The sequence below is a fragment of the Lagenorhynchus albirostris genome, chromosome 11, assembly GCF_949774975.1.
Source record: "Lagenorhynchus albirostris chromosome 11, mLagAlb1.1, whole genome shotgun sequence".
Classification (NCBI taxonomy): Eukaryota; Metazoa; Chordata; class Mammalia; order Artiodactyla; family Delphinidae; genus Lagenorhynchus; species Lagenorhynchus albirostris.
Genome location: NC_083105.1, coordinates 25,217,906 through 25,231,580, shown reverse-complemented (window position 1 = coordinate 25,231,580; position 13,675 = coordinate 25,217,906). Strand labels below are relative to the sequence as shown.

Below are 13,675 nucleotides of genomic sequence, written 5' to 3'. Positions count from 1 at the left end.
GAGAACGGCTGTAAGCAAACTCATCACACAAAATCATGTCTACCTGCTTCCTATCAACTATAGTAATTTCTTCATTTAACTGAAATCTCTTTTCTCTGTTTCAAAAACTGTGTCCAACAAGAAATGGAATAGTATGTTCAAAATTCACATTCTTCTGACTCACAAATCTTGCATTTCTTGCCAACGGACATTCCATACGAATTACTGATGAAAATCAGGTAAGAGACAGAGACTACATAATTGGTACATTCTTGCCTAGAACATGATATCTCTTCCAGATTAGTGAACTATGAGTTTCTTAGAAAAAAAAAAATTTCAATTGGCAATAGAAAGTAAACACGTCTATACAGGTGTCAACATTGCTTCCTTTTTGATAGACTTGTTTTCAAATGTGAGCCTACCATAGTATCTATCACAGAGGAATATTAAAAGGATTAAATATGTGAAGTACCTTATACAGTGCTTGGAAATACAGTCAACGTTTAATGAAGCGAGTTCCTTTAATTGTAAACTATTTGATTACTAAAAGAATTAGTCTTTTTTTTCAGAAGAAAGTTTGATACTTATTATCCTTGTGACAGATTGTCTGTACGTGGTTCTTTATTCTTAGTTGTTAAACAGAAAACAGATGTAGTCTAAATCATATCATATTTTAAAGGTACATTCAATATATTTACATAATATGTACACTTGTAAATGTATAAGAAAAATCTGGAAAGGCTACATGCCAACTCAATGGTTACCTCTGGGCAATGGTGATTGGAGAGGAATGGGAAATCTGATCTTTCCCTTTCCCCTTCTTTATTGTTAGCAATTTTCATAACCGGTACCTACTTTGTTTAACAGTGTTTTCCTTTCATTTTATGACCATTTATTGAGTTCTCACTCTATGCCAAGTTCTATGCTAGGTGCTGAGGATGTGAATATAAATATGACCTAGATGGTCCAATCTAGGTAGACATGTTTTCAAATTTGAAGGAAGTTTCTTTTTAAAAGTAATATATGAATGTGTCAATAATGACAGGTATAAATGAAAATATATGTAGTTTTAATAATATAAGATAAAATAAAGTACTATCTTAGGTAAGACCCATGTATCCATAAGACCACTGTCTACTTTGCTTCATTCAACTGCATGAACTGGGGATAATAAATCATTCCAAGTCCTTTTTACCTGGCACTGACTAAAGAGATAGGGGTGCTCCTTCCCAGAAGTTTGCTCAGGAGTGAGCCACTGAAGAGCAGAAGATTTTGGAGATGTCTCAAAAGAAATTTCTATAACAATTTCTTGATTTCTGTATGAAAGGAACAAATACATTAGTAGAGTACAATTCAATCTAACTAAAATTTGAATTCATAGTACATAAATAACACAAATAATATAAATAATATTTTGTGAGGTCTCATCACTGATTGAGAGTAAGTTTTAGGAATGTTTGCCTCCCATATTCCTACCTGAATGCCAGCCTGTGGGTTCTTTTCTCTACATGGTAACTGCTTATGAAGATGTAACAGGAACTAATATTAGTTGAATAGCCCAACTTTTTTTCTGTGATGTCATGTAATCTTTTATAGTGGTGGGAAGGTAGAAGAAATAATTTTGGAACTTCAGCTACCACCGTGGTGGGTGCCGGAGCATAACACAGGGCAGTGCTAGTCTGAAAACTGTTACTGGACAAGTTAAGTCAAGAACTTGAGAATAAATTCTTATGTCTGTTGAACCTATAATATGATGTATGTGTTTGTATTTAATCTCTTCTTCCTAGGAATTCATTCTTATTGCATTTCACAAAAGTATCAGCCTGTGGCGGACTGGAACTAACAAAAACTGGTCCTTCACCCCAGATAGATTGGGCGGCACTGTTAACGAGGAAACAGCAAGAGCCCTGGAGACCAGGGGCTGTGCCTGTGCTTGAATCTACCACTAACTGGTGCTGTGAATTTAGACAAATTATTTGACCTCCCTATGCGGTAGTTGCTTCATCTGTACAGTATGGTTAATGATAGATCTCACAAATTATGTGTGAGAGTTTCCTTTCTTTTTCTTAAATGGGAAGAGAATGCATGAAAACACTGACCGCTGAAAGATGGGGTAGATTGACCTTGTTCTAGGCCAATGGTTTCCCACCCTTCTTTCCCTCCCCAGTATATCTTGGAGTGGGATATACTCCCAATATGACAGCTCTGGCTACCACTTTCTTAAATAAGTTACCTTCTCTCTCTGAGGTTCCCTTTCCCCGTCTATAAAATGCAGATCATACCACAAAGGGTTACTATAAGGATTAGATGAAAGAATACATTTCCAGCACTTTTTAAGTACATAGAAATGGTTCTATGTTTGCCACTGTTGTTATTCCACTAATAAAAGTGGCTGGCCTCTGGGAGAAGGTGAAAAGTGTGCAGCTTGTAAAGCTTCCCAGGTGACCCTGAAATGCTCCTTAAGTGGCATGCTCCCACCATCACTCTAGGTATCACTAAAATGATGAGTAAAGAAGTTAACAGTTATCAAAAGTCCTATTCTGGAGTATCTTATACGATGAATTTCTTTAATATCTTAAGAACATATAATTTTCACTATAAGCTTCAATCGGAACAGCAGATTGGTAGGAGTGGTGTATCAGTTACTACATACACACAAACTGAAAATAGGAAATGAAAAAAAATCCAAATTAAATAAAAATATGTATCCCCCTTATTTAGCTATAAAAGAGAAAGATGAGAACATTCATACTTGCACAGAGCAATAGGAAGAGAGATTTCCATTGGTGATCCTTTGTAACTTTGTCTTTCTCCAAGAGCATATTTGACTTCTTGTCCATTGATGACCACTTTTTCTATTGTAAGGTCCTTTGTATCCAGAGTCTAGAATTAAATTAATATTTTTATATGATAAGAATATAGTTTTAGGTACCAGAGAAAACTAATATAGCATATAGGCTAACTACAATGACTACAGAGTAGAACTAGTTGCTTAGGGAGAGTAAGATAGTGAAAGACAGGAATTAAAGGAGTTGAAAGCATAGGTCCCAATTCATGGGACTTTAAACTTCCCTAAATTTTTGGGAGGCTCTAAGATTTGCATATATATCGTTAGGTAATTCTGGGACAGTCACACATTTCCAGCTTTAAGTAAAAGTCAGATCTAAATTAAAACACCTTTGCTTCTGTCTCCTAAAACTTAACTTCTCTACTAGGAAAAAAATCCATCTATAACTTGTTTCTTTCATCATGACTCCTCAATATATCTTGCCATATATTTCTCCTGGAATTCATATAGTCCTACTGCTCTGTACTACTTTCATATATCCCCAAATTAAAACAAGCGTTGGAACCTGTTAGGCGAATAAGTAGACTGTACCTCACTGCTGTTGTGTATCTAGAAAAAGCCCAACTTGGTATGGCAACTCTAACCAAATGACCCTATAGAGGAGTGGGAGAGCATATCTACTTGCTATGGCCGATTAAAGACAACTGCTCTGGGCAGGAAGGGGGGGTCAGCAAGTGTCTGAGGATTTTCCATCCCAATAATCCTCTATCTGTGCCCTAGAAACCATACCCTTTCATTATCTCTCAACTACTTTTCTAGAATCTTCAATCTTCCTACACCACAAGACTGTTTCCAATCAACCTAAACCAGCCTTCCATATTATTTTTAAAACTTCACTCGATCCTTCTGTCACTCTAATTATTCTATTTTTCTCCTTCCTTTCTTAATCTTCAAGGGCAATCTATGGCTGCTTTTTCCAATTCCTCATCAATCTCTCCTCCCTTCCCCCTCTTCAATCCGTCTTCTAGCTCCTCTGCCACAGAAAGGGAAGTCCTCCTGAACACCAGGTCTTTTCTGTTCAGTAACCTTGACCTCTGCCGCTCATAGCCCTAATGGACCGCAGCATCTGTTTGAAGCACTCTCCTTGGCTGCTTTGACTTTACACATCAATGGTTCTCCTCCTTGTCTAATGCTTTTTTCCTCCCCCTCCTTTCTAACTCCTAAATATGGATATGTCCCTATGCGCTAGCCTTGGCCTTTTGGTTTTCTTACCGTATTCTTCATTCCCTAGTTCTCACTCATGCCCACATCTTCACCTAGAACCTCTGTGCAGATGACTACCAGTCTATTTCATAGCTTCATCCCCTGCCCAGGACTTCAGCAGATATCTCTGCCTGCTTGACATTTCCATGGGAAATGTCATCTCATATTCAATAGGCTTCTAGAAATTCTAAAAACAAAGCCACCACTGTGTCCCCTAAGTTTGCTCTCTCTGCTGATTTCTCTATTTTGTTGATGGAACTCCTCAACTTACCTGAGGTTTCAAACATTCAACTAATCCCCAACTGATCCCACTTCCCAATCTTGCATAGCCAGTTAACAAGTTTTTTACACTGTCCTCATGCTTTTTCTTTTCTTCTATCACCACCCTAGGTCAGGCCCCGGACTATTAGAGCTGCTCACTAACCTTCCTACCTCTGGCATCTTTCCCTTGAAACCTGGCCTGGAATAGCATGAGGAGTTAGACTGCCAAGAAACAGCCACTTTCCAGTCACCTTTCTTTTGTATCAGTTAACTGTGGTGATAAGCTCAGGAAATTTTAACAATTTTATTATCTCTCTAGAGTCAACAATTTTTGGTTGGGAAGAAATTTCCATCCTGCTTGTATTATTCTTTCCCTTTCTTTTTTTTAAGAGCAGCCAAATTTGTTATGAGTATCATCTGTTTCCCTCCCAATGGGCAATTATTTCTTTTGGGGTACTCTCTTTTTTGGGGGTCCCTCAACTGTTGCCCTTACTCTACATTAGACTGATATATCTTCCTGCATTTGCATATTCAGAAATATTAGATTTTATAGCTTAAGAATAAGTTACTCCTTTGTTATATTTTGGCACCTATTTCTGAATATCTGATTTGTTGTAAAAACTTGGAGTATCTTATGTATATAAACTACTTATGTTTATACTACTCATAACCATAAGGGTGAATTATTTGGGTCATTTCCCAGTGGAACACATTCTATTTTCTGTATTTCCTAAACTTTTTAAATCTGTTCTGAATCAGAAGACTACTATACCTATTTTTTGTGAAACCATTTTCATATTCTCTGTGTTTGTTATAGCAGTTGGCCCGACCCTCTCCAGTAGCACTTACTGTACCACATTATAATGATTTATTTCTCCATTAGACTGAGGGTTCTTAAAAAGTTACTTAAAAAGTTACTTAGGCTTGCATTCCCAGGGTTTAACACAGTGCCGGAGAAACAGCACGTGCCAAGTGATGCATGAAGCAAGTCCTGGACCAAGAGAAAATAGAAAATGCAATGTTTAAGCTGTATATCTCAAGTCCTGACCTCAGCTATCACTCCCAAATTACTTAAGAAATTTCCCTTCAAATTTCACTGATACATGTTATTAAGCAATTGATCAATAATACTAATAAGAAAGAAAAACAAAGGAAACTGGATAGTTGACAAGTTGGAATTAGTAATTTAAAAATCTTCTCTTGAGATTTGGGGAATGCAAAAACAGGCAGGTTTTTAGACTGGGACACTGAAGGGACATTCTTTTCAAAATTTAAGCGCCCTGACTCTTGCTTACTCATGGAACAGAGGTAAAGGTTTTACTTTTATAAGTAAGTGAGAGTGCAAGGTCATATTAAGCAGTGATAAACTATCAAAATTCACTTTCTTGTAATAAAAAGAAATATTGCATTGAAACAGGACTTCAGTTCAGCTGATCCTGCCTGGGCAAAGCTGTCTGCAATAAACGATAGCCTGGCACTTGAAGCAGACCAAAGTACAGCCTATAGGGAAATAGTTATCATCTTGCTTATAATGCTTTAATTATTTATTTTCCTTATAGTACTTGTGGTGACTGCAAATCAATACACAGAGGAGTCAACCTATTTTTCAAATCATAATTAGTCTAGCAAATTGCTAAATCACAAAGTAAGAAAGTTACATGCTATATTAGTTCATATTAATGAACTCAAAATACAGGCCTATTACTCAAGCAGGAATAAATCATGAAAACCACCAACTCTTATCTAAACTTATTACGCCCAATTAACTGACTTTATTCATTACCCTCCATCAAGTCTACAACATACCTTATCTGATTGCTTATTGCTGGGCTTTGGTAGCTATCGCCATACTACTCTATGCAAAATACACTGTGACTGGCCTTTTCTTGTTCCTCTTATTTCTAAAATACTTATCTATGAAATTCTTCAGGTGATAGGTACAATCCAAATACTATCAGACAATTTGAGTAAGAACACTGAAAACAGGTTATGTTGTACAGATAAAATAATTTAATAACATTCCACAAATCTAAACAAGTCTTTCGTCATTCAAGTGGCTAGAGAGCTTGTAGAAGTCATTTTCTAAGAAGCGCAATATTATTTGCTTCTGGGAACCAACTATTAATAAATTGTATTGAGACATCCTTAGGAAGCTTGAAGAGCTTAAATTATTAGAAGAGAAGAGTGATAAGAATCAAAGGTAGGAAGGACCATGAACCCGGAGAGAGGTGCATCTGGAGTTAGAAAGTAGAGACTGCAAGTATCAAAGCAGGGCTGGGAATTCTCTCGGGCGGTTGAGAACTGGCAGGGAGACGGTGATCGGTCGTATCCGGCAGACCTGAGGGTTGAAATAAAGGGGCCTGGGAGGGAAAGGTGGGACGGAGAATCGGCAGGATATAGGGCCCGAGACTTAGCTGAGACTGTGGACTGAGGAAGGTGCATTGGGGACTGGAAGAATTCTGGGGCCTGAGGAGGGAGTTCTGGGCTGCAGGCCGAGGATATGGGGAGACCACAGGGGGCATTAGCGCTGGGAACTAGGATTAGCGGGGGAAGAGGGATTCGTGCTAAAATGAAACTTGAGCCCTGGGTGAGAAGCGGGGCGTGGAATGGGCCCTGGGATGTGTCCAGGGACTGGGAAGGAGGCTTTGGGGGAAGGGGTGGAGGAGAAGGCAGGTATACGTAGTGGGTGAGGAAGGACTGCAGAGACTCAAGTTGGGTTGGGAGGGATCGAAATGGGGTTCGTGGGGGCTGAAGAAGGGGACGCTGAGAAATGAGTGTGGGCTGAAGAGGAGGTGCAGAACACGGGTTGCAGGCTGCGGAGGAGCACCGAGGGATGCGCAAAGCAGGCGGGGGTGTGGGACCGGGAAGGGGCCGAAGCGGGGTGAGAGACGAGAGGCAGGTGGCCGGGGAGAGGCGGGCACTGGGAGCCTGTCCCACCGTACCAGGCTGCGCAGATTGTCCTCCTGGGACTGGATGGTGAGTGCGGCGGTCCCGGTCAGTACCCGGCGAGTAAAATCGACGCTGCAGCGCAGGTGCAGGTGCTTGGTCCGGCAGACGGACGCCGGGGAGGCCAGGGAGCACGTATCCACTACCTCGGGCATGGCTGTGCGGAGTCCCGCTGCACGCGATCAGCACCCCAACACTCAGCTGCCAGACTGACTACTCGACTGAGAGCGAGAGAAGGCGGGAGGGAGGTAAAGCTGAGGAGGAGGGGTTCGCGGCGCCCGCCGGGAAAGGAAGTTCCTTAAAGTCGGAGGAGAGTGCGGTACGGCATGGATGGAACTACAAGTCCCGTGGTGCAGCGCGACAAGGCGTGCGCTTTGCTCTCTGGGAGTGTGTGTGTTGAGGGGTGCAGAGGTGTGTTGATATAGCTCCCGAAGGGGGAGGAAGAGGAGGGGGAGGAAAAGGAAGGGAGTAGAAGTTAGAGGAAGGGTAAGCCGATGGAATTAAGTGCGGCGGGGAGATCAAACTGAACGCTTCCATTTTAGTTCCATTCAACTTCTCTGGAAATTGCAATAGCAGTAGAAGAATATCAGGCCTACTGGTAGTTGCAAATGGCAAGGAAGGGGCGGGGTAAAAAGAGATAAGAGGCCTCCCAGAAAACTAGCGTTCGTGCAGTTCCTCGTTAGTATAGTGGTGAGTATCCCCGCCTGTCACGCGGGAGACCGGGGTTCGATTCCCCGACGGGGAGGCACGGGAGTGTTTTTTTTTTTTCCCCCTCGCTAATAAAACGAAAATGTTCATACAAACATTTCAAAAGCAATTGTGAAAGAAAGAGTCAACGTCAAGATTTAGATTTTAAAGCTGTTTTGTTACTGCTTCCATGTTGGCAACCCAGTACAAGTGAGCTCAGTTCTGTCATTCAACAAGTATTTATTTAGTGCTCATTATGTACATTTCCAGGCCCTGGAGATCTAAAATGGAAATCAGCCACATTCCCGCCTTAGAAACTTAGAAGGATTACCTCAGTATACTGTAATGAGAGAATTCTATGATATGAGTGTGCAGTGGCCGCAAGGGGAGTGCAGAGCTGGGACATCCTGGAAGTGAGGAAGGGTTGAAGGACGACTTGCCTAAAAAATGGGACCTCAGAGTTGAAACTGGCAAAATTGGAAAAGCACGCGTGTCAAAGGACCTTAAACCGCTGGACCTTTAATCTTGAATGCATGAATGGGGGACTCATTGAAGAATTTTAAGCAGGGGAGTGACATGGTCAGATTCATGTTATCAAAGGAACAGTGGTAGTGTTCAGAGAATGGGTATGAGGTATCAAAACCAGAGTCAGGAGAGTTGGGAAACCACTGTTAAAATAGTCCAGGAAGAAGATGCTGGGGGCCTGACATAGGTAGTATGTAATATGTAATAAGTACAGATAGAGAGGAAGGAATGGAGGGAATACTTAAGAGATAAGTGATTTCACATTAAGAAGGAGCCTAAGATGATTTCTCAGATTCTTGGCTTCAGTGGCTGGATAATCATTAAATAAAGGAAGAGACTACGTGAAGAGGACAGATTTAGGTGGGAAAGCTCTAAGTTTAATTTGGGACAAATGGAGTTTGAGAATGTATGGGAGTCAGAGTGGAGATGTCCTTGAGACACTTGGGTATTTAAGTCAGTAGCCCTGGGGAAGTTTCAGGTAGATATGAGAGTATCACATAATGTGGTGGGTGAAACTATGACAGTGGGTAAACTCAGCCCAAGGACAGTGTGTAAAAAGAGCAGTGAAAACAGGTGGGAAGCTGGGAGAACACCAGAATTTAAGAAAAAAAGGCTAGAGGATGGGAAAAATCCTTTCACAATGTATACGTAAAACAAGTCACCACGACGCGCACTTTAAATATCTTAACATTTTATTTGTCATTTATACCGCAATAAAGCTGAAATTTTATTTAAAAGGGGGGTGGGTGGTGCTAGAGTAAGAGGAACTCATGAAATAAACTAGAAAGAACCAAGCAGCAATGTCAAATACAGCCTAGAGGGCTATTACAATAAGAAGTAAAAAGTCTTCCTTGGATTTGGCAGTGGGATGGAGGTGGGAAGATGGTGGTTTTGTTGACTTTTGTGGTTTAGTTGAAGGTGGGCGCCACAGAACAGTGACTGAGCAATAAAAGAGCAGAGAGGAAATAGGGCAGAGGCTGTTCTCTCAAGACGTGTGGCCAGTGTGAGAAGGGAAGAAAAAAAGAGGAATAGGGAGGAGTATGGTGCTGAGAAAGCATTTTTTATGTTTTTAGGGAGAGGGAAACTTGAACATGTTTAGAGGTGAAAGATTTCTAGGGAAGATGAATTGAGCAGTTGGAAAGTGCTGCATCACTCCATTCTATATAAAAGTGATCTAACAATTAAATTTGACCTCAGCAACAGAAAGAGAGGCTATACATTTGGGTATCCTTGTGTTGGCCCCTGTAAGCCAGAGGAAAACAAAATAAAAACATCCTAAATTATGACATGGGATACCTTACACGTGCATAAATCCTAATTCCATAGGGCCTAAGAACCCATGGCATGATTGATGTTAGCAAACACTTTTTGAGGCCTAAAAGTGTTCCTGGTGTCACCAAATCTAGGGTGACAAATATGCAGTAGAATTGATTTAGTAGAAGAATACACAATCAAATTATCTTCCTACTGGAGAAAGTATAGTTTGTTTGTTTTAATAAAAGAATGTCAATATCATCATCTTCCATTATTGATTACCAGTAACCCACAGAGTTTACGCCTCTGTGTTCCAGAAGAGATATCCACAGACAACCACAAATGAATTCCTCAAACTGATTAATAGATGAATCAAAAGATAGATATGCAATAGGAATTGTTTTCTAAGATGCCACTGACTCCCAAATATAGAGGGTACAAAATTGACAATTCACACACAACAGGAGGGTTATTCATATCCAATGGTGGGTTGAGTTTTTAAAATGAAGCTTTCCATGCTTCTATAAAATAAAGATAATATCAGGGTGTATATACAAAAGGAGATTTTAACTTTATAGAAGTATAGTTGATTTACAATGTTGTGTTAATTTCTTCTGTACAGCAAAGTGACTTAGTTTTATATATATATTCTTTTTCATATTCTTTTCCATTACGGTTTGTCACAGGATACTGAATATAGTTCCCTGTGCTATACAGTAGGACTTTGTTGTTTATCCATCCTGTATATAATAGTTTGCCTCTGCTAATCCCAAGCTCCCATCAAAAGGAGATTTTATTAAGGATGAAAAAGATGAGTTACATAAAGTTTTATGAAAAGAAATGCACATGTATTTACAGAGCCATATGAGCAGGAGGTATTTCAGCTCTATTGCCCTGCGACTCTACCTTGAAAAGTTACTTAATCCCTCTAGGCCTCAGTCCCCTCAGGACAATTGAGATACCTCTGCCTTATGGGGTTGTTGAAAGGATGAAATGAGATCCTGTCTGTGAAATGCTCAGCACTGTGCTTGGCCTAGAATAATCCTTTGTTATGTGTTAGCTAGTACCATTATTTCGGCTGGCTTTTATTTTGTCTATTTTGATAATTTTAATACGTATTTTCCCCTTGTTTTGTTAGCATGAGTTTTTAGGAAGACCTGGGAAATGAGAAGCAAATCACACTAAATTAGGCCTCTAAAAAGAGTCTGCAACATTAGCAATGATCATATGTTTTGAAATGCATTTACATTCAGGAAATTCAGGGAATTGCAATTGGTGCATTAACACTTTCCTTAAAAGGGTATAAAGACTTCTCATTTCTTTTCCCCCTTACTTCACATAGACCTTTCCCTTCTTTAAATAGTCAGTACAGTTTGCAGATATTAAGTATGTTCTACTACACTGTGTTACCTAGAATAGAGTGAGGGGAGTTTCTGTCCTACCTGCTGGATAATTTACACTCTGTTATAAGCTATGCCAATGACCTAAGATAGCATGATGTTGAGATGAAGGCCAAGGCCCAAGGAGAACTATAAATGAAGTTCTAGAGGGACAGGTTCTTTCCCTTTAGGGAAGGTCAAGAATAACAACATGGATGGTGTAGCATTTGAGATGACGCTTGAAGGACAAGCAGGATTTTAATAGGAAAAGCGGTAAGGGCTGTAGGATTGAGCATGGGGAATGGAAGGTGGGCAGCTTTCCAGGTAGAAATAGTAGCAAGAATCAAGGCATGGCCCTCGCACCTCAACTACCGAAGCCCACACTCTTAGAGCCTGTGCTCCGCAACAAGAGGAGACACGGCAATGAGAAGCCTGCGCACCGCAACGAAGAATAGCCCCCTCTCGCCGCAACTAGAGAAAGCCCGCACGCAACAATGAAGACCCAACGCAGCCAAAAATTAATTAATTAATTAAAGAAAAGAATCAAGTCATGGGGCAAAAAGCAGAGATGTGTTTGGGAAAGAACAATTCTGGGGGTAGAGAATCTAAAATCCACGTAATACATCTGACATGGTAGAGACCATTAGCTGTTCCCCAATGGATATATTCCTTTTCATTTTTAGTAGTAAAACCTTCAGTGTTTAGCTGGATACGTGGCCTCCCAGAAGACTACGTTTCCCAGACTTCTTTGAAGTTATGGCCATATAACTAAGTTCTGGCCAATGGAAGGTAAGCAGAATTGTCAGTTATGACTTTTAGGAAGTGTCCTTAACAGGGATTTCTTTAATAAACGCTTTGCCTATTCTGCTATCTGGAATGCAGACTTGATGGCTAAAGCTCTAACTATCACGTTGTATCATGAGGTTGGAACCATTGCGAGGATGGTGAAGTAGCAGCATAGAAGGAGCTATGGGCTGGAGGTAGCCAGGTCTCTGGTGATCGTGGAAGGCCCCTGTGGACTGGATTTCCTCTCCTTAAGAGAGAAATAATTTCTACTTGGTTTAAGACAGTTATTTTGGGTTTTCTATCATCTCCTGGGAACTCAGTCTTTACCAGGACACTTGGTCTCTGTTGGATGGGTTTATCAGTTTTGCCCCAGATACTTACTTTTGTCCATCCATTTGTCACCACTTTATTGTGGACTATTGCCTAAGTTTGAAAAAAGTTATCAGATCGGCTTTCTTCCCCCTGTCTTGTGTTTTCTGCTAGAGCATTCTTTCTAATCTAATCTGCACTAGATATTCTCTACCTTTTGGGTAGATGTGGCTGCCTAGGGGTGGTTTAGTGAAGCGTGGCAAGGTGCAGACACCAGAGGTGTGAGAGACCATGAAGAGGTAGAGGCAGCGGATTAGAGTTCCTGGCAGGCCAGAGGACGGTTGGAATGAGGGTCCATAACTGGAAAGATAAGGGCTTGTGTGTGGTCAGGGAGTCCGACAGAATAAGATTATGGATGACTGCCTATTTTTATATAAAAGGGAGAAGGAGAATATATGTAAAGTTTGCTCATACCTATGTAAAATATTCCGGAAGGAAACTCAAAAAACTCATGGTATGGTTTGCCTGTGGGGAGGGGAAGTGACGTGGCTAAGAAGCAGAGATGAGTGGGAGATATTTCAACCAAGTAACCTGTCAAGCCTTTTGAATTTTGATGTATGTGAACATATTACCTATTCAAAAAAAGTGATTTGTGGATATTTAAAAAAAATAATGTCACCAGGCCCAAAACCTGCAAGCGGAACCCAAAACAGCCATCTGTGACTTCTTATTTACGTGAAGCTCCCTGGCTCTGGAGCCCTGCAGTCAGCTCCACCTGCCGCGCTTCAGCCGTGCTGAACACAACTTGCCCGAGATCTCCGCTCTCCCTTGCTCTCCCTTGCTCTCCCTTGACCTGGAAGCCTCTTCACGCTGCCCGGCACCCCGCTGCTCCACGGCAGGGCCCTCCCCTGCCTTCTCAGGACGATTCCTCCCTTCCCTCCAGCCTGGGTCTGGGTGGGAGTCTAGTAGGATCTCTTTCCCTAATGGAACGAGGTATATGTGATGCCCTTCACAACCTCCTTCCAGTGGGTGAGAAAACAGAAGGTTTCAAGCCACCTCTTTTTATATTTAGCTCCCCAAAGGGTTGAGGCAGCCCTGACTCGTTTCTGCATTTTTCTGTCAAATCTGGTTTTGCTTGCTCAGCCTTCTGTAAGAATTTTAGATTTACATTCACATCTCCAGTCTGTTCTTCCTGTCAAGAAAAGGTTTGGGCAGCTGGGGAGGCAGAAATGAAAGGAACACGAGACAAAGTCCTTCCAGTTTCGTAAAACACCCGCCCCTCCACCTGCCCCCTCTCCTTGCACCGCCTCTCTCTCCGTCCCTCACACGGTTGGAAGCAGGCAGGGTCAGAGAGCCTCATCAGTTACCTGGTCTCCCACCACGGCCTGTCTTGTTTCTCTGCCTGTGCCCTCGGGAGAGACCAGCCTGAACAAGAGAGATTGTCAAGCTGTCCTGGGTTCGAGCCCAAGAATCACTCTGGTCACGTGACAGTCTCTGG

The 13,675-nt window shown here is 41.3% G+C and overlaps 1 protein-coding gene and 1 non-coding gene across 4 annotated transcripts in view; one reads left to right on the top strand and one right to left on the bottom strand.

Moving 5' to 3' along the window:
• Nucleotides 1-7,455, bottom strand: part of LTA4H (leukotriene A4 hydrolase) — a 28,489-nt gene extending 21,034 nt beyond the window's left edge. For all 3 annotated transcript variants that reach the window (XM_060165081.1, XM_060165082.1, XM_060165083.1), the window contains exons 1-3: nt 7,234-7,455; nt 2,732-2,862; nt 1,175-1,295 (exon numbers count right to left, since the gene is read on the bottom strand). In XM_060165081.1, coding sequence (XP_060021064.1) covers nt 1,175-1,295; nt 2,732-2,862; nt 7,234-7,392 — 411 coding nt within the window. In that variant the 5' untranslated portion in view covers nt 7,393-7,455. The remainder of the gene's footprint in view (nt 1-1,174; nt 1,296-2,731; nt 2,863-7,233) is intronic.
• Nucleotides 7,456-7,910: 455 nt separating this feature from the next.
• Nucleotides 7,911-7,982, top strand: TRNAD-GUC (transfer RNA aspartic acid (anticodon GUC)). Its single transcript has one exon. It is a non-coding gene; the product is annotated as a tRNA-Asp (tRNA).
• The last annotated feature ends 5,693 nt before the right edge of the window (nt 7,983-13,675 follow it).